This window comes from Gossypium hirsutum, chromosome A10, assembly GCF_007990345.1.
Source record: "Gossypium hirsutum isolate 1008001.06 chromosome A10, Gossypium_hirsutum_v2.1, whole genome shotgun sequence".
Taxonomy (NCBI): Eukaryota; Viridiplantae; Streptophyta; class Magnoliopsida; order Malvales; family Malvaceae; genus Gossypium; species Gossypium hirsutum.
This window is the reverse complement of record NC_053433.1, coordinates 117,835,493-117,860,607: the sequence shown is the minus strand read 5'-3', so window position 1 is coordinate 117,860,607 and position 25,115 is coordinate 117,835,493. Positions and strand designations below refer to the sequence as shown.

At 32.3% G+C, this 25,115-nt stretch overlaps 5 protein-coding genes across 8 annotated transcripts; 1 reads left to right on the top strand and 4 right to left on the bottom strand.

Moving 5' to 3' along the window:
- The first annotated feature begins 1,792 nt into the window (after positions 1-1,792).
- LOC107936366 (wound-induced protein 1) lies at positions 1,793-2,713 on the top strand. Its single transcript, XM_016869079.2, has one exon. It carries the CDS (start codon positions 2,130-2,132, stop codon positions 2,466-2,468), a length of 339 nt encoding a protein of 112 aa, XP_016724568.1. The 5' UTR covers positions 1,793-2,129; the 3' UTR covers positions 2,469-2,713.
- A 4,813-nt stretch (positions 2,714-7,526) lies between these two features.
- Positions 7,527-11,545, bottom strand: LOC107936362 (protein LURP-one-related 14). 4 transcript variants are annotated; one of them, XM_041078412.1, is made up of 4 exons: positions 11,424-11,545; positions 9,959-10,278; positions 8,721-8,945; positions 7,527-7,769 (listed from the first exon to the last, which is right to left on the bottom strand). In XM_041078412.1, exons 2-4 carry the CDS (start codon positions 10,181-10,183, stop codon positions 7,641-7,643), a joined length of 579 nt encoding a protein of 192 aa, XP_040934346.1. In that variant the 5' UTR covers positions 10,184-10,278; positions 11,424-11,545; the 3' UTR covers positions 7,527-7,640. The 4 variants fall into 4 exon arrangements, with proteins under 4 accessions (XP_040934346.1, XP_016724563.1, XP_016724561.1 ...); XM_016869074.2 differs by lacking the exon at positions 11,424-11,545 and having other exon boundaries at positions 8,708-8,945; positions 9,959-10,335; XM_016869072.2 differs by lacking the exon at positions 11,424-11,545 and having other exon boundaries at positions 9,959-10,335.
- Positions 11,546-14,023: 2,478 nt separating this feature from the next.
- On the bottom strand, positions 14,024-19,837 carry LOC107936364 (staphylococcal-like nuclease CAN2). The gene is made up of 16 exons (XM_041078410.1): positions 19,749-19,837; positions 17,699-17,886; positions 17,550-17,605; positions 17,347-17,461; positions 17,080-17,253; positions 16,449-16,636; positions 16,319-16,375; positions 16,094-16,253; positions 15,947-16,015; positions 15,769-15,862; positions 15,513-15,643; positions 14,881-15,068; positions 14,751-14,807; positions 14,526-14,685; positions 14,379-14,447; positions 14,024-14,294 (listed from the first exon to the last, which is right to left on the bottom strand). The coding sequence occupies exons 2-16, from the start codon at positions 17,873-17,875 to the stop codon at positions 14,193-14,195; spliced, it is 1,797 nt and encodes a 598-aa protein (XP_040934344.1). The 5' UTR covers positions 17,876-17,886; positions 19,749-19,837; the 3' UTR covers positions 14,024-14,192.
- Positions 18,358-21,566, bottom strand: LOC107936363 (staphylococcal-like nuclease CAN2). Its single transcript, XM_016869076.2, has 8 exons — positions 21,071-21,566; positions 19,935-19,990; positions 19,749-19,863; positions 19,535-19,645; positions 19,276-19,463; positions 19,138-19,194; positions 18,835-19,063; positions 18,358-18,734 (listed from the first exon to the last, which is right to left on the bottom strand). Exons 1-8 carry the CDS (start codon positions 21,338-21,340, stop codon positions 18,636-18,638), a joined length of 1,125 nt encoding a protein of 374 aa, XP_016724565.2. The 5' UTR covers positions 21,341-21,566; the 3' UTR covers positions 18,358-18,635.
- Positions 21,567-23,245: 1,679 nt separating this feature from the next.
- LOC121208158 (staphylococcal-like nuclease CAN2) lies at positions 23,246-24,230 on the bottom strand. The gene is made up of 5 exons (XM_041078652.1): positions 24,084-24,230; positions 23,840-24,036; positions 23,710-23,766; positions 23,485-23,644; positions 23,246-23,407 (listed from the first exon to the last, which is right to left on the bottom strand). The coding sequence occupies exons 1-5, from the start codon at positions 24,228-24,230 to the stop codon at positions 23,261-23,263; spliced, it is 708 nt and encodes a 235-aa protein (XP_040934586.1). The 3' UTR covers positions 23,246-23,260.
- Positions 24,231-25,115: the final 885 nt, after the last annotated feature.

Sequence of the window (25,115 nt, the reverse complement as noted above, 5' to 3'; positions counted from 1 at the left end):
CGTTAAATGGAAGAACAAATTAATCATTTTGTTAAAAATTTCATACATTTTTACTATTAAAAGCTGGTCTCGATACGTTAGCATTAGGTACATATGACACGCTATGTGTCATTGTCTGATTATTTCACCAATCATGCCAATTTTTAACAATACAAATGGTTAAATTTTTGACAAAAAGAACCAATTTACTCTTTAATTTAACATATATGAATTAATTTGTCTGTTTTTTAGTAGAAAGAACAAAATACAAATTAACTCTTAGCACAAGAACCTTTATGGTACTTTCACCATATAAAACCTATTTGTTGGTGTCAATTACAACTATTAGATATAACATCAATTGCAACTTGGGAACATTTCTCAACACACGGTTATTGTAACTTGCTTTGGTATGCTTTGAATCAAAATTGTTTGGACTTTTAATTAATGATATATGAGGATTTCTAGCTAGATTGATATGAATATTGTTATCAATGTAAAAGAATGCGGGTTCAAGGGAGCTGAAACGCATTGCCTTTCTATTTACAGGTAAGTAAGGAACTATGCTTAGTTCTAGACAAAAAAGAGAAAAAAACAAACACATCCCATCAAATGAAACAAAAACCATGAATGGTTAAATCCTTAAGAAAAAAAATTGAGTCGATATGAAATGAAAATGCCTATCGTGTGAGACAAAAAACCAATTAGTGACTAAATTGAAATGAAAACTAAGGTGATGTGAAATGAAAACAACCTATCACGTATACATATAATCCTTGATATGTAACAAAAAATAAAGTTTGTGCCATTAATATAAGGGAGCCAATTTTTTTTGCCATTTTGCTTGCTGTGATATTGCTTGTTAAAAACTAAAAACCTCTTCCACTTTTCAAGTATACATTACTCGATTCGTCAAAATTTTCTATTTCTATGATGTGTTACTTAAAAGAAGAAGGAAAGTTGAATGAGGTTTTATACTTAATTAGATTTCCAATCCGAAAGGATGAAACAAGAAAAAATAAGAAATTTACATTACCATTAAAAAAAATTTAATATCTACACGCTAACAAAAGAACTTAATTGATACAAAGTCGATATTTTTACAACTCAATTAGTAGGTTTTGAAATTTTGGACTAATTTAAAATTTGTGTTATAGTTTGAGGAGATATGATGAAATTAATCTATAACTGGAAGTTAAATTGTCAAATGTCATTAAACTATTAGTAAGCTTACATTTTGATTACTTAAGTTCAACAAGTTACAAAGTGATCATTGAACTATTTGAAAGGTATCATTATTTAAGTTATTAAATTGTTAAAATCGTTGTTGCATAACTTTTATTCGCACCACTTGTACCAATCGAACACTTTCCTTTCCCTTCTCCTCTACAACTCAATCTTTTTCGTGACATAACTTTAAACTAAAATTTAAATAGTTTCTTTTTCGATCTTTGACACTGATTGTCAAATTAGTTGCATCTAAAGTATGTTTATCTACTTGCCGATAGATATTAATTCACCGTACCAATCATTGAATCGTTGCTTAAAACTCGTTAGTCTAACTTTTTAAAAGAATTTAAGAGAAATAATTTTTTAAATAATTTAATGACTATTTTATAATATTTTTGAAATTAAATAATCAAATTGGGTCCAGCAGAATTTTTTTGATGACTATTTGCTACCTGTCATCATCCCCACATAGCCGCGTACGATAAAATCTGATTATTCATCAGCTATGGGACCCACTTTGTCGCCAAATCCACTCGTGTCCAGCCACGTAACCCCCATTCTTCTCTCTTGTCCTCATTAGCTTAGATTATGAAACAAGAAACGGGTGTAGCGAATCAAAACCCAAAATCACCTGTTTTTTTCTATATAAACCCCTTTCTCCTTACATCCTCACATAAGACCCCTCGCCGGTTCTCTTTTGATTGCACAAAACCAAATCTTCTTTGCTTTGCTATTTTGGTTCGTTTTGCTAAGAACTGGCTAACGCACAGCAAAAAACCGTGGAGGAAACCAACAAGAACCAAGCGGTGGTTCTTGCCCTCTATGAAGCCTTAAACACACGAGACGTCAACACCGTTCACCAAATCCTTGCTCCCGACCTAGAGTGGTGGTTCCACGGTCCACCCACTCACCAGTTTTTGATGCGCTTACTCACCGGCGCTTCATCCGACGATCCTTTCCGTTTCGAGGTCGACCCTGTCTCAGTCACCACCTTTGGATCCACCGTCATCGTTGAAGGCTGTGATAACAGCCGTTCGATCTCCTGGGTTCACGCTTGGACTGTTCGTGATGGGATAATCACCCAAGTGAGGGAGTATTTCAACACTTCTCTCACCGTTACTCGCCTTAGAGACTCTCCACCGTCAGCTTGCAGTTCTTCGACGGCGGAGATTGCGCCAGTGTATTGCCCTTACGTTTGGGAGAGTAGTCTTTCCAACCGGGTGGGGAAATCGGTTCCAGGTCTTGTTCTTGCAATTTAGTTTCCTCCTCCCACGTGTGGCTAAGATAACAGATGTTAGTTCCATGAGTTGAGTTTGGTCTGGTGTTAAAAATTATTGTGTCTGGACTGTCAATTTGGTAACTTATTAGTATTGTTGTGTTTCAAGTGTTGTCTTCCAATGCAATTGGATTTAGTGAAGTGTGTGGGGTCCGGTATGAGAAGAGTTCCTCCACCTCCTCATTTTCAGTGTTTCCATTGTGTAATAAAAATCTGCTATCTTCTTCACTTTCTTATTATTGCAGATGCTTCTACTTTAAATTCCAGGGTAAAAGTAAAACACTCTACTAATTCATCTTAACTCATCATGCATTTATACATCGTGTTTTAAGTATAATTACTTAGCTAATTTGCTATTTATATACAATAATTAATTTATATATGTCTAATTTTAAAAAATAAATAAGATAAAAATATAATTTAAGTCTTAATATAAGAATCGTCGTGATACTTTTAATTTTTAAATTGAATAATTTAATTGTAATACTTTTAAATTAAATAGTTCGATTGAAATGACGGATATGTATCTGTATCATGATAATCAATATTTTTTTGTATTGATCACATTAATTGATATATAAAATTTTCGTATCATGTAATTCAAATTATGTTCTAATTCAATGTTGTTTCGATTAATATCGATTTACATTTACTTATATCGATTGGCATAATATTTTAATATCTTAAATTAATAACTTTTATCACAATTATTTTTATTACAACTTTATTTGATCAATCTTTGAGCTCCCCATTATATAGGAAATTTTATCCAAAAAATCTATTTATTGGGCTATTTTTAATGGAGCATTTGTTCATATAAGAATCTGTTGCACCATAATCAATGAAGATGAGAATCTCCGACAGGGAAGGGGAACAGTGGATACTTTTGTCTTGGCATCATTTTTAACCATGTGATCATTCTTATTCTTAAAACCCCATTTTTTATTTGAACCATGTGATGATTCCTTCTTGTTTAAGGGACATGTTTTACGATGACGCTTTTCCAATCTCCTATAACTCATCCATACCACTACCCAACTTAATTTGCCAATGACTAAAACAAGTTTGTCGAAAATGTCTTTCGTTTTCTAGAAAAATCTAATAATTTCGATCTTTGGATGAAACTAGAGTGAAGGACGAAATCAAAAAATTTTTTAGGGTTGAAATAAAAGTTGAAATGCAAAATTATTATTGTATAGAAATTAATTCACAATTTTATCTGTTTTTGGAGAATTGAAATGCAACTTTATCATGTATTAGTAGAGGTACTAAAAAATAAATTTTCTATTTTAAGGGGCTAGAGCCTCTAACTACCCCGGTGTGTAAGTTATAAGACAAAAGAAAATGTATCAATACATCAAAACTGTTGCGCGGAAGCGTGTGAAAGAGTAAAATTATTGTACTGAAAAATCACACTAAGTTCAATTCCCAGGAAAGAGAGGTGGATCACGAGGATCGCTTACATACCAGATCTTTCCTAGCCAGAATATCCCTCTATCGTAATTTAATAGCACAATAAATTACTACAATGACACTTGCAAAATATGCAGAACAAAAAAATAAAGAATACTAGAATTTTAACGAGGTTCAGCAAATTTTGCCTACGTCCTCGGGCACTACCAAATATATTTCACTCCAAAAATACAAGTGAAAGTTTACAAATAGGGAGAGAGAACAATTGCCTTAAGTAGAGAATGGCAAGTGTGGGATGAAGAAAGTAAGAAATGGTTAGGCCTATTTATAGTTGAGGTTCAAGGATCAACTTGCAATGTCCCTATACAATTAGGGACCAAAATTGCAATTATCCCATGCCAACTTTTAACCCAACTTGCCAACCAATTTTACTTTCTACTTTCGGTGCCCACCCTTTTTGACTTTTCAAACAATGGGTGGGTTCCAATAAAAACTTATATTTCGAAACACTTTCCGATACTTCAACCAAAAGATGTAATGAAAAAACTAATTAGTAGATTTTAATAGAATATCAATAAAGTTCTAGAGAAGGTTAAAGTGTCTTTCGTTTTCTAGAACGACGCCTCTAACCTTTTTCTTGATCCTACTAAATTTACATTAAATATTCTTGTCGGGACATGACTTATATAAATAAAATAAAATTCTTAAAAATAAAAATACAGATTAAATTTTAAATTTTCAAAAATTATAAGAATTTATGATATATTTTAACCAAACATATTTACTATTTACTACCAAAAAAAAATCTCATAGAATGTTTGATTTTAGATTTGCAAGTTTTAATCATACAACAAAAATAGTGAATATTACATGATAAGAAGCAAATCATATCATACAGGACCAAGAAGAGCTATTTGATTATTTTACACACATATATATATAAATATATAAATTATGAGTAATATTCGATATCAAAAGCATATGCCCAAAAATAAATGGGGAATATTAAATGATCCATATGAATGTATCGCTTTCTACCACATGAATATATCCAATTTTCAACTCAAATTTAGCATGGAGATGTGGTGACCAATTCCTTCTTTCCTTTCCATTTTTTTAGAGTTTATAAACAAGTAGATTAGGATTACAAATATATATTCTAATAATTATAAAATAGAATTAAATAAAATGTACAAGAACAAAATAGGATTGGCAAGGGCTCTGATCTCTTAAAATGGAAAATTTCTATTTTAGACCCTCAAAATTTATATATATGGTAAAATAATAATTTCACTCCAAAAATGTTATATTTTTTCAGTATTTTAAAAACCATAATGATATAAGTTAATACAAGAGTGGAATCGTATATTAACCTTTCAAAAAATATATAACTTAATCTCAATCCCTAAAATTTTTTCTTCGGTATATCCCTAATGACAATCATGCATGATTGAACTTGAATATTGTACTCAAATACTCAAAAATCTCAATATTTACCAATCAATTTATAGAAAGCAAATGTAAGTAAAAAAAAAAAAGTGAAAGTAAGTAATTAGTATTATTACTCTTTTATTCCTCCCCTAAATTACCAGTGTTATTGTTTAATTATTTATTTATTGTATTATCTTGTTTTTGTGGGCCAATTTAAATGAAAAAAAAGGGATAATTAAATTAATTAAACAAGTCAATATCATATATTTAAGGATCTGAACTAACTAAAATTATAAAGCATATGATTCCTAAATATATATGCTGTAGTATCTCCATTTTCAAAAGGTTATGCCCCAAAATATGCCATTTCCTTTTTTCCTCACCAACTAAATTTGTTAATTTAGTTTTGAAGTTTTAAAGTTAAAATATATTAAATACGTCGATTGGGTCTTAATTCAATTTGTATTAATATTATTGTCAATACAAGATGATATGAGTTTAAGTGCACTGAAGTACATAGTTCTCGTATTTATGGGTTGGAATATAAATGTACAATAGAGTATTAAAAATAAATATTTAAAAAAAAGAGACATGACAATTTTTTAAAGTCATTTTTCAGAATTTTAAAAAAAAAGAACATTATCATTGTACCAAATAGTAACTCCATACATTTAACAAAACTATGAAATTCTGTTAATATTTTTATTTTTGCATAATACTAAATTTAGCCCTTAATATTTACATAATTTTTCATTTTAATATTTTCTTGAACTAAATTTGACCATTAACCTTTTAAAAAAAATTAAATCATTTTTTTAACTAAATCAATTAATTATCTTTTTAATTTAAAAAAAATTAAATAAAGGATTGGAGTTTATCTCTGAAATTAGAAAGCCAAATGACATACGAAAGCCATAAATGGGACCAAAAAAACCAAATGGATAGTGAAAGTGAAAAGCATATAATATAATACTTTTCTAGTGGCAACTATATGCTTTTGCAAATTCTAATTTCACACAATACATTAAGTTTACACTTTTGTGCTTAAAAATTATATGTATTGAACAATCTTATTATTGTTCTAATTATATCTGTTTTTTTATATAATTCTTAAAATTACTTATAGCTCCTTCCTAATATAGGATATTTGTCAACCCCTTGACCCGACTTATGAAATCTAAAAACTTCATTAACAGTGTACCAAATGTTTTCCCTATTAAATATTATAATTTATATTTGAAATTTTGGTTGGATTTAAGTTTCAAGTAAAAGATATATTTATGGATAATTATTTGGTATATAAACGGTGGAAATTTTTATTTACATAAGTGGATTGAGATTTTTCTATGTGTTCTTAAGTTATATTTAAATAATTAAAAACAAATAAAAATATGTAGCAAAATCTTAACTTGCTTATAAAGTTAAAATTTTACACCAATTATATATCAAATAAAATATATCAACTGTACAAACAGTGTTGACCCTTCTGTTGACTCTACTTAAGAAGATGTTTTGATTGAATCACTTGTCATGATTAAAAGAGTGCCAACCCTTTACTCTCTCCAAAAATAGAAAACGCTCCCTTTTTAGGTGCAAACACTCCCTTGAGGCAATAAGAATCCACCTGAGTATAACAACTTTATACTATAGAATGCATAACAAAAAAGGGCCCACAGTGCGCATCCTTCGCGTATTGCATGATAGCATCTTCCCTCATAACAACCTATCATGTCATACTACTAAACAAGAAGACCTCTCCTATAAATACATTCCCAACAATGAAAAATAGATCAATTTCATGGCCCTTAAAGTTACTTGGAACAATTAACTTGCCCTCTTATTCCTTTTTAGCTTTCCGCTACTTTAAATGAACCAATCTCCATAGGACCGCCGCTTACTCGTCCTCACTCTCTTCCCTTACCATAATTTGTATCAACACTATTTATTGTTTCTATGTATGATTATACTAGAGCATATATAAATATAAATTTCATTACCATATATTTTAAATTATTATTACGTAGGTATTTTGATAATCACATTTTTCTTAAACCAAACCTAAATAATTTTTTCTTAAATCAGACTTGAATAATTTAAGGCTTGGACTCGTCTAGTTTAATGTTTAAACCCAAATTAAAGACCCAACCCAAATTGATGGAATAAAATAAATAAAAAAGAAATTAAGGAAAAAAAAAACTGGCACCCTAACTATGCACTCACATTAAGGTTAATTTCCCTTGGGTTTTGTACATAGATATATGTATATGTGCCATAAAATTGTGCTGGGATACTAATCACACAGCATTAGATACTATGGACCGTCACTTTCGTTCATAATCACCAACAAAGCTACAATGAAAGCATAGTCCACTTCTGGATATACTTTAACCTTGAAGCTTTCTTTCCCCTTACAGCTCCCCCATGTGAAATTGTGCCTAACCTGTATTTATTCACATCACATTTGAAGGATTATACAACAATCAATCTTGACATTTAGAAGGGTTTAATTAAAATTTTTAAAAATTTTAAAAGATTTAATGAAAAATTAAAAAAATTAAGAGTCGATTAAAATTTTCAAAAATTGAGGATCCGAGTCCCCAATCTCAATGAACATTTGCCCCTAGGAACACATAAGGATTTCTCCTCTAAGAAGGTTTGTATGAAAATATTAATCTCGAAAAATATAAATTTTAATAAAAAGGAAAAGAAAGATAAACCCATTTAAAATATTTTTAACATTTCCCCACTACTAAATCAAACACATTTGACAACAAAAATGGAAGGAGAAAGAGTTTTATGTTATTTTAGGGTTAATAAAGCTTTTAGTCCTTGAACTCAACAATTGCATCTATTTTGGTACTTAAATTTAATAATTAGATCCACTTTAGTCATTAAACTTAGATTCCTTCAAGATTTGGTGATGTGTCATTCTAAGATTATGCTATGTCATCATTTAAAAATTAAAAAAGAAAATCCAAGTGATGAAGTGACACAATTACATCGTGCCACGTCATCAAATTTTGATGGAATTCAAATTCACAATAGACCTAGTTGTCAAGTTTATGTATCAAAGTAGACAAAAAAAAGTGCAAGTACCAAAATGGAATTAATTGTAAAGTTCAAGGACTAAAAGTTATATTATTTCAGAGATTGTATCATATCATATCATATCAATCACTTGAAAACTAAAAGGAAAAAAAGAAAGAAATCCAAGTGATAAAGTGACATAATCTTGTAGTGTCACGCCATCAAATCTTGATGGAATCTAAATTCACAATGAAACTCAATTGTCAAACTCATGTATCAAAATGGATAAAAAAAGTAAATGCACTAAAATGAACTTAATTTTTAAGTTCAAGGACTAAAACTTATATTAACCTGTTAATAGTACCTCGGCAATGACTGTATTAGCCCTGATAACTTTGAAGGAAAGCGAAGAAAAACTCCCGGTGACATGAAAATCTCTGCCATGATCCTTGTACCGATTCCCCAAGAAAACATCCAAATTGTTTTTGATCCTAAGCGCATTTGATTTTTGCACGGTGCAAAGAAAATGGTTTCTCTCTGAGCTTTCACCTTGATGAATCATCCATTGATGTTTCCATGACAATGCCTGCTGCAAGATTTACCATCAATCCATACTTCATTAAATTCATTACCCAAAAAAAAAAAAATCACTTTCCAAACAACAATATTTGGCTAAAAACTTAAAATAATACATTAATCCCTGTACTCTTCATAAGTTTATAATTTAGTCATTGTACCTTTTAGTATCAGTGACAAACTTGGCATTAAGTTGAGAGAACTAAATTTTTGAGTATCTTAAATGAGAATTTTCAAAATTTTGGCAGGTCTATTTTATAACGCTCAAAATTTTTGAAGGTTTAATGAAAATTTACAAAAATTTTTGGGGGCTTAAATAATTTTTTTTAAAAATTGAAGGTTATAATAAAAATTTTCAAAAACTTTGGGGGTCTTAGCCCCCCAAAATCTTAATCACTGTCCACCTCTATCTACTTATATTTCAAAATTCAAATCAAATTGTTAGCATTCTTAAAATTATTTTGTTAAATTCAAATTCATTGCAATGTTATTTTTTTAATTACATAGTTACCAAGTGAGTTTTTTTACTTTAAAATGCTACATCAACAAATTTGACGAGAAATATTTAACGGTGTTAACAATTGGACTTGAATTTTGAAAATATAAAAATATAACTAAATTTCTGAAAATAAAAATATAGAGACTAAATTCTAAATTTGGAAAAAGTAAAAGGAAAAATGGCATATTTTAACCAAAATATTGTGGTTAAAATGTGACTTTAATCCTTATATTTTTATTTTCATGAATTTAGTCTCTTTACTTTCTAAATTTTAAAATTCAAGTCTAACTATTAACATCATTAAATTTTTTTAGTTATTTAGTGTAACATTTTTAAATAAAAAAAATACTCAATTGATAACTACGTAACTAAAAAATAATTTTGCAATGAACTTATATTTAACAAAAAAATAATTTTAACAGTTTTAACAATTAGCATTAAAATTTGAAATTAAATAAATAAAAAACGAAAAGTATAAGGACTGATAACGTATTTTAACCATAATATTTTTCATTACCATTACGTACCTTTTCTCTCAAAGTGGCGACCGGCAAACCGGCGGGATCTTTCATAACCCTTTTCTTTTGAAATTTCCAAACACCGCCGTCGACCTGGAGAAGAAAATTTCCGGTAGCATCGAAAGCTTCGTAAAGTGATTTAGAAAACGATTGTAGTTTCCTCTTTACGACAAGTTCCATGGTGTAAGGAACACAAAATCTTTCTCCGACAACCTTTACCATTTGATCTTCCATTTCCAATCTTCTCTATGTTTTCTTTTTCTTTTGATTGCTAATGATTTTTGCTCTGTTGGAACACACTTGGAGAAGCTAACCCCTTCCCTACCTACCTTTATTACATAATCAAGGCCAACAATGTCAGATTTTTTTTTTTTTTGCTTTATTTTAATACAATTCACGCTACACTGTTTTCAAACATGTAAAAGAAATTAAAAAGGAGAATTTTTTGTTTTAATCCCTATACTATTCTTAATTTTGATATTTAGTCCCTTAATTTAATTTGACCTTAATTTTCGTAATGTTATTGGTTAGCAGTGGCGGAGCCACATTGAAGATTCAACCCACAATTTTTTTTAGGAAAAAATATTTTATAAAAATAAAATTTGATTCAAAATTTAGTAAATTCAACCATATTTAAAAAAAAAATGAACTCACTATTTTTAAAACAAATTCCTCTCTAATCACTAAAACTAAAAAAAATGCATAAGGTTAAAAAATAATAATTTTGATGGCCAGGGTGTTTACGTCCCAAATGTGGCCTAGGTTCGGGTCGCGCTAATAACGTTGATATATAATTATATACATGACAATTTTTTAAATCTACCTTATGGAATTTTAAAAAAAATATACATACAAAAAAATCATGGGCAAAAGTAAAAATGTACTAACTATTCAAATTTATTATTATAATTTAAATTGTTGGAGTAATTATTTCGTAAAAAAACTTATTTTTAATATAAAAAAATTTAGGTCAATTTAATGAGTTGAAATAAATGTTTTAATTATTTGATCTAACTAATCACATTATAAAAATGAAGGATCAATTTATGTTAAAATAAAGTAAAAATACTAAATCTCAAATAGAATAAAATATAAGGACCAAAACACAATTTAACCAATATAATAGGGCCAGCCAGTGCTTTGCTTTCTTTAACATTTCTTTTTTCTTTTCCTTTTTCCAAAAAATTCAAACAAGAATACTTATCCTTTAAGTATATATTGATATTAGTCCTTTTTGGAAAAAGGAAGAAGCAATGTGGATGAAAACAAAAATTTAAAGAAAAAAAAAAGTGTATAGAGACAACTTTTAAAACTTTCTACATTTTCAAAAAATAAAAAAAAATTGAGCATTTTGGAATATATTGTAATTAACCTCTTTTTTTCTAATGTGCAAAAACAATGTTCTTGAAATTGAATCCTATTTTCCAGGCTGTCAATTTTAATCAAAATTTCTCATGCATAAAATGTAACATACCTTTAATAGGGAATTGGATAATTAAAGTTCCAATAAATTCCACTTAATTGAATGAAGCTCAGAAGCAAAATTTTAAATAAAAATGATGAAGATGAGAAAAGGGAAATTTTGGCTAAGCTGTGGGATTTTGATTTTTGAAGAACAAAATTATCCTTAATCACAATTAATATTTCTAATTTTTTTTAAGTATCCAAATTTAGTGTTTTAATTTACAAAAAAAAACAAATTTGGTTTTTTTAAGTAAGTAGTTCACTTTTTATTTAATTTTAATCAACTATTGTGAGGTTTTAACTAAATTTGCTAAAACATTTTTAATTTTTTTTAACCAAATGTTTTAAAAATTAGCCTTTCAAGTTCACACGTATAACTCCGATTAACCTCTTAGTTTTCATTATGGGTGTAATTGAGACGAGCCAAGCTTGAATACTAGTAAGTTCAAGCTCGACTTGAAACTTGGAGCTTGATACTCGGTTCGAACTCAATTGAACATTTATTTTAATGAACTCAAGCTCAATTATGCTTGTTTATTAGTTTTCATACCTAATCTTGAGCTTGACTCGATAATTAAGCTTAGAATTAATAATATATATTAAGAGCAATAACATGATTTAATAATACAAATATTTAAAATAAAAAACTCGATAATTATAAAATTGAGTTCAAATTTTCTCTCAAGTTAAACTCAAATAGTTTGTAAATATTATTGTGTCATGTAGACCTAATTTTTGAAAAATATATAATAATAAAAAAAGCAAAGAATTAGAGCATGATAGATTAAGTAGAAGGATTAAATCATCAAAATTTCTAAAAGTAAAGGGATGAAATTCAAAATTGGACATTTCACTCTCCAAACTCTCAAAGATCAAAGCTGCCTACCCTAAAAGGGAAACTATCACCCTGAGAACCTGATAAGAAAAAAGAAAAGCAATCGAATAATCCGAGCAAAGTAAACCCATTTCCTCTACCTTTTTCTCTTTTCTTGATTCATTAATTTTCATTTTAAAAAAACTAAATTCAAATAAAGAAAAGAGAAAATGATTGTCTTTTCATGGGAAAATGAAATGAAAGATCGAGACTTTACAGAAGTAGTCCCATCAAACAAGCTTCAGTGAGCGTAACACGTAAAACCCATATCGATAAACCGCGTTTCTTTCCCTGAAAAAGTGAGTCCGAGTTGGATTCGGAGCGAGTGAAGCAGAAGGAAATGGATAACCGGGTTGACCCGGATCGGATTCCGTTGGCTCGGGTGGTTTTCCAGTTAGTGAAAGTACGGTTCGATGATGCTCTTAAGGAAGCTAAAGCTGGTGATACCAATATGCAAGTACTTGTTGGACAAAGGATTGCAATGGCTATGGTGTTCCTAAAGATATCCAAAAGGTTCCCACTTATGCATGCTTGGTTATGGCTATAAATGCTTTTAAAAGGGCTAAATTGATTCATTTTTGTAGCTTTTCAATTGATGTAGCTGCTGTCTTCTAGATGCTTGGAAAAAGAGCTAAATTTGATTCACATTACTGTTGCTTTGTGGAACCATATGAAACCAGTTTTGCACGCTTGGTTATGGCTATAGATGCTTGTAAAACGGCTAAATTTTTGTTGCTTTTAATGCTAGTATGCTTTATTATGTTGTATGTTTTGTTTGGATTCTTTTGTTTTTATGATGTTACCAACAGTGTCAAAATACACTTGTAGTGAACTTGGAATGCTGATTGTATTAGTAATAAACCATTTCTCATGAAATTAGGGGCATGCTTGAATTAGTAAAGCTTCAGTTTGGAAAGTTAGTGATAAGCATCCAGGCGGGGTACCCTCTCTTCTCATCTCTACATGTAAGCCCGAGTTGAATAGCTTGAAACGTTGAATACTATTCTTAAAATATGCTATAGAACGAAATATCTTTTAGGACAGTGCCCAACATGCCAAAAGCTCAACTTGGTCGCCCTCAATTGATTTCACAAATGATTTCTTTGGGGTTTCTTTCAGGTTATAATGCTAGTGGCTCTGATTCTAATGAATTGAAGGGTGGTGCAAAGTAAGGTATATAACTTGTATTCCTTTATAAATTCATCCTTTCTTTGATGGATAGTGAGAAATAATTGCTTATGCAGTGTTGTGGGTCATGATGCTTCTTCACTTGCTGCTTTTCTCTTTGCCAAATAGAGATATGGTTTCTATTCTTTTCACTCTCACTTGATTATTTTTTGTTCCCCTTGTGTATCCTTTGATGATTATTTGTTTTATCATCTTTTGTTCTTTCAAGTGTTGCTATATTTGCTATAGAGATCATAGATTGCTATGACAGATTTGTATATGTAAAGGAGTTTCATTTAATGGAATATACTTTCTTTTTTCCTTTTAATGGATTTTGGTATTTTATGGATTGAATCGGTGGGGATTTTGCATGTTGAACAGATCTTTATGCAAATCTATACTTGGAAATTTTGAATAGAACTCTGGTCCTACATGAAGATGTTCCGATTCGGCCGACATGAATATGATGTTATGTCTTTGTTTGTTAAATGGTGTCCATATGTTTGAGTTGAGCATGCCATATTATGGTACAATCCTCTCCTTAGAGATCAATTTTAGGAGCACATACATGTTTCAAAAGTAATGTATATATATATATGTTTGACAATCATTTGATAATAATAAGCATTGCATGCAAACAAGAGATATAGGAATGGATCAAACATGGTTCTTTACACAAATATGATAACTGTGTACTTTTATCACTTCTCAAGATGTTATGGATCCTTAAGGACAGTGTTACCTACCTTCTTGTTTGTTCTTCTTCCTCCATTCCCATGGCTTCTCTGGGTTTGATTGTACCCAAAGGCCGGTTTTCTTTGTCCGAGCCTCTTTTTGCCACTGATATTACATACATACAAAGACAATAGTCACAAGTTTTAACTCAATGATGTGCAAGAACATACAGGATTGTTGTTTACTTACAGTTGCGAATTCAACCCGTTGGTCGCAGGCTACATAATGCCATGCGAGTCCTTTCTTTAGCATTACTTCCTGTTCAAGTAACAGATTTGCGGATTAATTCGTTCTTATCGGGTAAACCGAATTGAAGCTTACAAAAAGGGTATCTACCTGCACGAAAATGCTATTGCAATATATGTCTGCAACACAACGACCATAGTGATCTTCCCCGTAGACAAGCACTCTCAAACATTTCCCATGAACAAGCTTAACCAACTCTTCTTTTGCTTCTTTTCCAAACGGCATCGACATCTCAGGTGCATCTATACCCCTGTTTATATGCTTTCAACAAGTTACAATATATAACATAAAAGTCATTCAAACAGATAATGTTACCTCAGTCGAATCCGATACTTTCGAGCAAGAATCTCTTCGTTTTGAAGGTCTATGACCCTGCAGACAAACAACAATTAACAATCTCGAATCACAGAAGTACTAAAAATTTGACAAGTTGAATGTTGCTAACTGGTATCCTGATTCAATAATCTTCTGGCGAAGTTCATCAGCTCTGGCATAGTTTTTCTTAGCACGTGCTTTTGATCTTCGAACCACAGCCATAAGAACGGCTCTAGGTATGTTCGGCGACTCCCTAGGATCATCAGTATTCACATACACATTTAAACCATCCCCATCTGGTACTGTATTCCCATCTACCTGATTAAGTTAAAGAAGTTTACAGCATCAAAATTATTAAATCCAATATGTATACTTGTTGAGGGGGAGGTTGCTCTTTAGGCCGGTTTCGGACCTCAACGGATGAGGTATTATACTCAAAATGTCTATTATCGATTATCCCCGGGTTTTTGTTTCTTGTAGTCTGAAGCGCCCCAAAAGTTCACAGAACTTAGGAGCATCTCCCCACCAAGGAAATGCTTAGCATTTGGCTTTGGTGGCTAAATGCTAAACATTTCTTTGGTGGCGAGACACTTCCTAAACTTTGTGAATCTCTTTTGTTTCTTCTCGAATTACAGAAAATAAAACTTGAGGATAATCAATAATAGACATCTCGAGTACAATACCTTCACCGTTGAGGATTCAAGACTGGTCCAGAGAGCAATCTCCCTTGAACAATATTGAAATGGCATTTAATATCCTCACTGGCAATGTATGCATTTCAAATTCCACTCCTTCAGGCAATCTTGTCCCACCTTGAAATACAAATTCAGGCAATGTCCCACCTTGAAATACAAATTCAGGCAATCTTGTCGGGACACCAGTAGAAATTTCCGCTAAAATAGAAGGATGAGGAAGGCCATAGGAATGGATCAAACATGGTTCTTTACACAAATATGATAACTGTGTACTTTTATCACTTCTCAAGATGTTATGGATCCTTAAGGACAGTGTTACCTACCTTCTCGTTTGTTCTTCTTCCTCCATTCCCATGGCTTCTCTGGGTTTGATTGTACCCAAAGGCCGGTTTTCTTTGTCCGAGCCTCTTTTTGCCACTGATATTACATACATACAAAGACAATAGTCACAAGTTTTAACTCAATGATGTGCAAGAACATACAGGATTGTTGTTTACTTACAGTTGCGAATTCAACCCGTTGGTCGCAGGCTACATAATGCCATGCGAGTCCTTTCTTTAGCATTACTTCCTGTTCAAGTAACAGATTTGCGGATTAATTCGTTCTTATCGGGTAAACCGAATTGAAGCTTACAAAAAGGGTATCTACCTGCACGAAAATGCCATTGCAATATATGTCTGCAACACAACGACCATATTGATCTTCCCCGTAGACAAGCACTCTCAAACATTTCCCATGAACAAGCTTAACCAACTCTTCTTTTGCTTCTTTTCCAAACGGCATCGACATCTCAGGTGCATCTATACCCCTGTTTATATGCTTTCAACAAGTTACAATATATAACATAAAAGTCCTTCAAACAGATAATGTTACCTCAGTCGAATCCGATACTTTCGAGCAAGAATCTCTTCGTTTTGAAGGTCTATGACCCTGCAGACAAACAACAATTAACAATCTCGAATCACAGAAGTACTAAAAATTTGACAAGTTGAATGTTGCTAACTGGTATCCTGATTCAATAATCTTCTGGCGAAGTTCATCAGCTCTGGCATAGTTTTTCTTAGCACGTGCTTTTGATCTTCGAACCACAGCCATAAGAACGGCTCTAGGTATGTTCGGCGACTCCCTAGGATCATCAGTATTCACATACACATTTAAACCATCCCCATCTGGTACTGTATTCCCATCTACCTGATTAAGTTAAAGAAGTTTACAGCATCAAAATTATTAAATCCAATATGTATACTTGTTGAGGGGAGGTTGCTCTTTAGGCCGGTTTCGGACCTCAACGGATGAGGTATTATACTCAAAATGTCTATTATCGATTATCCCCGGGTTTTTGTTTCTTGTAGTCTGAAGCGCCCCAAAAGTTCACAGAACTTAGGAGCATCTCCCCACCAAGGAAATGCTTAGCATTTGGCTTTGGTGGCTAAATGCTAAACATTTCTTTGGTGGCGAGACACTTCCTAAACTTTGTGAATCTCTTTTGTTTCTTCTCGAATTACAGAAAATAAAACTTGAGGATAATCAATAATAGACATCTCGAGTACAATACCTTCACCGTTGAGGATTCAAGACTGGTCCAGAGAGCAATCTCCCTTGAACAATATTGAAATGGCATTTAATATCCTCACTGGCAATGTATGCATTTCAAATTCCACTCCTTCAGGCAATCTTGTCCCACCTTGAAATACAAATTCAGGCAATGTCCCACCTTGAAATACAAATTCAGGCAATCTTGTCGGGACACCAGTAGAAATTTCCGCTAAAATAGAAGGATGAGGAAGGCCATAGAATTCCAATAAACCCTAAAAGTAAATTAGAACACAAAAAACATCACTGCAATAGCATTAACAGCAGTACATAACTAATGTTTTTGATGCTATTGGCCTTTTTTATACCTCAACATCTGCCTTTTGATGTCTGCTCAAGGTCTCAACAATAAGCCTAGCAACCTCTTCAGGTGTTTTTGGTGGGGGTTTTGCTTCTTTCCATGATTGCAATAACTTTCCATACCTTAATGTAAAACAGACCAAAAAAAGTCAACCAGATGGTGTTGACCATCATCGTCATTATCATCATCATCATCACATATGTTAGTTACCATGTGACTTGAGCCTCCCTTGATGATACAACATGCTGACTGAGAGCTTCAGGGACCTTGAAGAAACCAGTTTCCAATTTTAAACAAACAGATAAGCTTTGTTCAGCTCAAAAAGATCAACAAAGAGAACACACAGAAATAATCATTACCTGGGATGTGATTTCAAAGTTGAAGAGATCATGGGCAAGAGCTGAAACCGCAGGAGCTGTAGTGGTATAAGGTGGCCCTACTGAATCAGAATCCCCAGTGGTGGAGGGCTGAAAACATTTCCCATATAGGAGCCTGAGAGCGTTTCCCATCTTGAAAAATCCTAGCTTCCAAAACATTTGCTGAAGCACTACAGAGGAGATATTGAGGACTGGGGTAAGAGAAAGCTGGAAGAAAAGCAAGGATGGAGAAAGACTTATAGTGGGCTTTTTTTTTTTATGGTCAAAGGCGCTTCCAATGAATTTCGTTTGCAGATTCCTATTGGTACTACTGACCTTTACTCAAAAAAATTCATAGTATCTCGTCACCTCAAAGCTCTTACATCATCATCATCATAGATTTTAGGTTAATTAAAAGTTAGATTGTATTTTATATTTTTTTAATAAAAAAATTGTAAATTAGTCTCATTTTATTAATGTATAGTTTAATAAAAAAAATCAATTTATTCTTTAATCTAATGTTTAGGGTCTAATTTGTTTAATTTTTTTACTAAAGGAGATGAAATATAATGTGACTTATAATAATAAAAAATTTTACCCTAAATTTTTCGGTTGATATACATGTTTTAATGACACAAGAGTTGCCTTTTGATGCTTTAAACTAATAAATATTATCAAGTACATTTCGATAACTGATGCGGTAAGAGTTCTATAAATTTTTACAAGAATCAAATTGATAAAATATATATGTTACAATACTTGATTTAATTGTTTGAACAAATGTTACATGTTACTGACACTTTCTAAAATCAGAATAAAACATCAAATTGACCATGGTCAAATGGTTTGTAGATTCCCCTGGTCTTGTGTACAAGTTATAGGGCACCCATATTCCTTCATGTACATGTCAAATGTGGTTCATTCAAGGTATTAGACGTTGTCATCTGCTTTGTCGTTTGTCCTTTCTCCATTCCCATGGCTTCTCTGGATTCGGTAAAGCCCATAAACCGACCCGCTTCGCTCGAGCCTCCTTTTCCCACTAATTTCATACAAGTACATAGCATTTAGAATTTGACAGTTTTTTCAAGTTTTGATTGAAACAAGTGCAGGAATGGAGAATCGATCTGTTGGTTACTCACAGTTGCTAGTTCTATACGTTGGTCATAAGCAGAGTAATGCCATGCAAGCCCCTTTTTCAACATAATTTCCTGTACGAATTTTCCATTGCAATATATATCTCCGACGCAACGGCCGTATCGATCTTCCCCATAGACGAGAACTCGTAAGCATTTCCCACCAACAAGCTTAACCAACTCTTCTTTCGCTTCTTTACCGTATGGCATTGAGCTCTCTGGTGCATCTATACCCCTATCCCACATTTTAGATTGACATTTAGCTGATAAAACATTGAACATTGAACATTAAACAAATAAATGTGTTACCTTAGCCGGATTCGGTATTTTCGAGCAAGAATCTCCTGGTTCCGAACATTCAACACCCTATAGCAACAAGCTAGGGCTGTTAGAAACCGATCCCGAACGGGCATTTATCGTATATGAGAAGATTTGATAGCTTAATACCTGTATCCTGAAATAGTAATTTTCTTCTGAAGTGCATCTGCCTTAGTATAATTCTTGTCGGCACATGCTTTCGATCTTTGAGCAGCTGCTACTCGTACGTCCTTAGGTATGTTGGATGATTCCCAGGGTTCAGTAGTACTTACATACACAGTTATGGTATCTCCATCTGGTATTGCTTTCATATCCACCTAATTCAATCGGTTCAAACCGTTAACTGAATGAAAACATGAAGTTTGGGGCTGGATCGAAGCGTCCTTACCGGTAAAGTCTGGAACTCGAACTTAACTCCTTGAGGCAATGATGTTTGGGAGTTAGCAGAAGACTGGCCAGGTGTCTGAGGGAGAGGCAGACCATAAAATGCCAAAAGTCCCTACAAAACATATCTACAATGCATTAATGTCCTGTTTTTCTTAAATTCTAACAAAAATTGTGGCAAATGTCAATTATGTTTTAAGATCTATGTTCTTTATTACCTCAACATCTGCCTTTTGATGTTCCTTTAAATTGTCAGCAACAAACTTTGAAGCTTCCTCGGATGTTTTTGGTGGAGGTTTTGCTTCACTCCAAGCATCTAATAGCTTTCTATACCTTACAAAATTAAGGGAAAAAAATATCATCTTAGTTGAGATTATAAAATTAATTAATTAATAAATTATTACCAGTTGGCCTGAGCTTTCTTGGATGAAACCACATGGTTGCTTAGCCCTTCAGGAACCTAAAATAGGTTGGGCAATACAATCAAAATCATGATTAAAATTAAACCAAATTATTTTTATTTTTAAAATCTCTTATTAGATTTGCTCTTTTTGAAAGATTTAAAACTAATTATAATTCCTTCTCAACCCGTAAATAGGAAAATAATATGCTTCATCGCACTTGAATCCACATTCTCCTACATTAACAACAATGCCTATACCAATCGAACTAAAATTCAATTAGTAAACCAAAATATATTTTTTTAAAATTTAAAATTTAATGCAAGTTGATAAAATGGCTAAATTATGAGTTTAGTACCTTTACCTGAGGTGAATCTAAGGGGCTGTCAGGGGCTCCGACCCCCCTAAAATATAAAATTATTATTTAGGCCCTTAATTTTAAAAAAATTAAATTAGTAAAGATAAAATTTCACTTTTAACCCCCCTAAAATTATAAAAATTTGATTTAATCCTTTTAAAATTATAAAGATATAAATTATAAAAAATTAAAATTTAATCCGCCCCTAAAAAATTGTTATGGCTTCGCCCCTGACCTTTACTATGCTTAAGTTCAAGACATAATCCCTATATTTATGTCATTTAACTATTTCAAATAATTACACCGTAAATTATTTCAATTAAAACAATAGTATTTAAACACACACACAAAAAAAAACCTTTTCTAATGACTTAGATTTATCTACTAGTCAAGTTGGGCCGATTAAAAATTCAAGTCTAGACTATTTTTGAGTCGATCCAACTCAACTCATTTTATTGTTCAAAAATTTTAAAAAAAAATTAAAATTAAAATCAAAATTAAATGTAAATGTAAATTTAAAAGTTTTTTTTTTTAAATTATTAGAATTGAATTCTAACTAATCCGAGAAATAAAAGTAGTTGATCTAGCTTAACCCATGGACAATACTACTATTGACTATATTTCATTATCGTTTGAACTAAAAGACTTAGCTATGCTAACTTTATAATAACTAATAACATCATTAGAATACAACATCTTAAACCAAAACCATAATTTGATAAAAAAATATAAGCAAAACATGACAGAATTAGAGCAGTAATGGTAAAGGAAACTTAACTACCTGTGAAGTGAGTTCAAACTGGAAGATATCATGAGCAAGAGCTGAAACGCCACCGTCGGCCGATGAGCCACCGTGGGAGCCAAAGGATCCAGCGTCTCCGGCGGTGGTTGTTGGTTTGCAGAAATGGGCGTACAGCAAAGTTAGAGCATTCCCCATTTTCAAATCCTCTCTTGGAAGACAGAAGAAACCAAGAATCAAGGGTAAAATGAAGCTCAAAAACAAGAAACAAGACAAAAAGTTGTATGGTTTTGAAGGTGTTAGAAGTAACATTCTAAGTGGAAGCAAGGAATCTGAATTCTGATGATAGCTTTAAGAAGTTGATTAACAAACAAAGGAGACACACACGTGGCGAGTTGTGATTGGTGGATGATGAAATTTTGGATGAAATCTAAGAACTAATTGAAGCTAAACTTCACAGTCAACGGGGGGTTTTTATCCTTGCCGTAGGTTGTAAGCAACGGACATTGATTATGGCTATTTTCTATCTGTCGTCTTTTACCTGTTTAATTGCAGCTTAGTGAAAATTTTAATATTCAAGCAAATACAGTAGACAAAAAAAACATCTCTCCAAATGCTGATATTCTTAACAAAATTAGAGGAATTTAATCATTGTTAATTTCGAAAAAAAACTATTAAATACAATTAATCATCGTGTTAAATTTTTTACACAATTTTTAAATTATAAATGTTGTCAAAATGTATAAATATTACAAGCTAAATTTCTTAAATCATTAATCAAATTGATAAGAATATGTAAATTTTACGACAAATTTATTAAATCAAGATGAAATTGGCATAATGTGCAAATTTTAAGAGTTAAATTTATTATTATACTAATTAAAAATATATACAATCGACAAAAAAAAATTATACTATTGTGATTAATTGTCTTCAGTTGCTCACGTTCAAAATTGATAAGAATTAAATTGCTTTAATTTGTTAGAGGGACTAATTTACTCAATATCAAAAATAAAAAGAATAAAAAAATCATTTAACCTCCATAGCTAATGTTATGTAACTAACTCATCTTAATCAAACTATAGATTAAAAGGTAAGAATCCATTCAGACCACCACCATATAAAATAATTTATGAATCAAGTTAATTTTAAGGGTGAGTTTGGATGAGCGGTACATTTATCTGCAATTAGTATAAAAACAACGGTGATGATGAAATTAGATATTATAACGATATTCTAGCGTAGCATAAAAAATAAACCAAACCTACCATATTACCCATCCAAACCTACCCTTTAAGACTTGTTTCAAAATAATTTCATACTAAAGTTTCCCCGATTAAGATGCTAGTGGCTCTGATTCTAATGAATTGAAGGATGATGCAAATTAAGGTATATAACCTGTATTCCTTTATTAATTCATCCTTTCTTTGATAGATACTGAACAATAATTGCTTTTGCGGTGTTGTGGGTCATGATGCTTCTTCACTTGCTGCTTTTATTTTGCCAAATAGAGATGTGGTTTCTGTTCTTTTCACACTCTCACTTGATTATTTTTTGTTCCTTTTGTGTATCCTTTGATGATCATTTGTTTTTTATCATCTTTTGTTCTTTCAAGTGTTGCTGTATATGCCACTGAGATCATAGATTGTTATGACTGATTTGTTTATGTAAAGGAGTTTCATTTAATGGAATATACTTTCTTTTTCCTGTTCACGGATTTTGGTATTTTATGGATTGCATCGTTGGGGATTTTGCATGCTGAACAGATCTTTATGCAAATCTGTGCTTGGAAATTTTGAATAGAACTCTGGTCCTACATGAAGATGTTTTGATTTGGCGGACATGAATATGATGTTATGTCTTTGTTAAATGGAGTCCATATGTTTGAGTGGAGCTAGCACGCCATATTATGGTACAATGCTCTCCTTAGAGATCAATTTAGGAGCACATCCATGTTTCAAAAGTAATGTATATATATATATATGTTTGACAATCATTTGATAATAATAAGCATGGCATACAAACAAGAGATATAGGAATGGATCGAACATGGTCCTTTACACAAATATGATAATTGTGTACTTTTATTACTTCTCAAGATGTTATGGATCCTTAAGGACAGTGTTACCTACCTTCTCGTTTGTTCTTCTTCCTCCATTCCCATGGCTTCTCCGGGTTTGATTGTTCCCAAAGGCCAGTTTTCTTTGCCCGAGCCTCTTTTTGCCACTGATATTACATACATACAAAGACAATAGTCACAAGTTTTAACTCAACGATGTGCAAGAACATACAGGATTGTTGTTTACTTACGTCTACGAATTCATCCCGTTGGTCGTAGGTTACATAATGCCATGCGAGTCCTTTCTTTAGCATTACTTCCTGTTCAAGTAACAGATTTGCGGATTAATCGTTCTTATCGGGTAAACCGAATTGAAGCTTACGAAAAGGGTATCTACCTGCACGAAAATGTGATTGCAATATACGTCTGCAACACAACGACCGTATTGATCTTCCCCGTAGACAAGCACTCTCAAACATTTCCCATCAACAAGCTTAACCAACTCTTGTTTTGCTTTTTCTCCGAACGGCATCAACATCTCAAGTGCATCTATACCCCTGTATATATGCTTTCAACAAGTTACAATATAGAACATAAAAGTCCTTCAAACAGATAATGTTACCTCAGTCGAATCCGATACTTTCGAGCAAGAATCTCTTCGTTTTGAAAGTCTATGACCCTGCAGACAAACAACGATTAACAATCTCAAATCACAGTAGTACTAAAAATTTGACAAGTTGAATGTAGCTAACCGGTATCCTGATTTAATAATCTTCTGGTGAAGTTCATCGGCTATGGCATAGTTTTTCATCGCACGTGCTTCTGATCTTTGATCCGCAGCCATAAGAACGTCTCCAGGTATGTTTGAGGACTCCCTAGGATCATCAGTATCCACATACACATTTAAACCATCCCCATCTGGTACTGTCTTCCCCACTACCTGATTAAGTTAAAGAAGTTTTACAGCATCGAAATTATCAAATCCAATATGTATACTTGTTGAGGGGGAGGTTGCTCTTTAGGCCAGTTTCGGACCTCAACGGCTGAGGTATTATACTCAGAATGTCTATTATCGATTACCCCCGGGTTTTTGTCTCTTGTAGCCTGAAGCGAGCCCCAAAAGTTCACAGAACTTAGGAGCATTTCCCCACCAAGGAAATGTTTAGCATTTGACGGCTAAATACTAAACATTTTCTTGGTGGCGAGACACTTCCTAAACTTTGTGAATCTCTTTAATTTGTTTCTTCTCGAATTACAGAAGATAAAACTTGAGGATAATCAAGACTAGACAGCTCGACTACAATACCTTCACCGTTGAGGATTCAAGACTGGCCCAGAGAGCAATCTCCCTTGAACAATATTGAAATGGCATTTAATATCCTCACTGGTAATGTAAACATTTCAAATTTCACTTCTTCAGGCAATGTTGTCCCACTTTGAAATTGCACAAATTCAGGCAATCTTGTCCCACCTTGAAATCGTGCAAATTCAGGCAATCTTGTCCCACCTTGAAATCGCACAAATTCAGGCAATCTTGTCGGGACACCAGTAGAAATTTCCGCTAAATTAGAAGGATGAGGAAGGCCATAGAATTCCAATAAACCCTAAAAGTAAATTAGAACACAAAAAGCATCACTGCAATAGCATTAACAGAGTACATAACTAATGTTTTTGATACTATTGGCTTTTTTATACCTCAACATCTACCTTTTGATATTGAGCTCTGCTCAAGGTCTCAACAATAAGCCTAGCAACCTCTTCAGGTGTTTTTGGTGGGGGTTTTGCTTCTTTCCATGCTTGCAATAACTTTCCATACCTTAATGTAAAACAGACCAAGAAAAGTCAACCAGATGGTGTTGATCATCATCATCATTATCATCATCATCACATATGTTAGTTACCATTTGACTTGAGCCTCCCTTGATGATACAACTGTTGTTCCAATAGGGTCGGAAGCGTGTAAATTATTGTACTAAAAAATCACACAAAGTTCAATTCCCAGGGAAGAGAGGTGGATCACATGGATCT

Bases quoted from the DNA above. Each gene is read 5' to 3' on its own strand.
- LOC107936366 (XM_016869079.2), top strand. From the start codon at position 2,130: ATGCGCTTACTCACCGGCGCTTCATCCGACGATCCTTTCCGTTTCGAG.
- LOC107936362 (XM_041078412.1), bottom strand. From the start codon at position 10,183: ATGGAAGATCAAATGGTAAAGGTTGTCGGAGAAAGATTTTGTGTTCCT. The intron at 8,946-9,958 runs GTACGTAATGGT...TAAATCTTGCAG, and splicing joins TCGCCACTTTGAGAGAAAAG to CAGGCATTGTCATGGAAACA. The intron at 7,770-8,720 runs GTACTATTAACA...GAATAAATACAG, and splicing joins CTAATACAGTCATTGCCGAG to GTTAGGCACAATTTCACATG.
- LOC107936364 (XM_041078410.1), bottom strand. From the start codon at position 17,875: ATGTTTTGGAAGCTAGGATTTTTCAAGATGGGAAACGCTCTCAGGCTC. The intron at 17,606-17,698 runs GTAATGATTATT...GGTTTCTTCAAG, and splicing joins ACTTTGAAATCACATCCCAG to GTCCCTGAAGCTCTCAGTCA. The intron at 14,295-14,378 runs GTAAGTAAACAA...ATGTAATATCAG, and splicing joins AACGGGTTGAATTCGCAACT to TGGCAAAAAGAGGCTCGGAC.
- LOC107936363 (XM_016869076.2), bottom strand. From the start codon at position 21,340: ATGTTACTTCTAACACCTTCAAAACCATACAACTTTTTGTCTTGTTTC. The intron at 19,464-19,534 runs GTAAGGACGCTT...CGATTGAATTAG, and splicing joins TCGAGTTCCAGACTTTACCG to GTGGATATGAAAGCAATACC. The intron at 18,735-18,834 runs GTGAGTAACCAA...GTATGAAATTAG, and splicing joins AACGTATAGAACTAGCAACT to TGGGAAAAGGAGGCTCGAGC.
- LOC121208158 (XM_041078652.1), bottom strand. From the start codon at position 24,230: ATGCTCCTAAGTTCTGTGAACTTTTGGGGCTCGCTTCAGGCTACAAGA. The intron at 23,767-23,839 runs GTTAGCTACATT...GTTTGTCTGCAG, and splicing joins ATTATTAAATCAGGATACCG to GGTCATAGACTTTCAAAACG. The intron at 23,645-23,709 runs GTAACATTATCT...GCATATATACAG, and splicing joins AAGTATCGGATTCGACTGAG to GGGTATAGATGCACTTGAGA.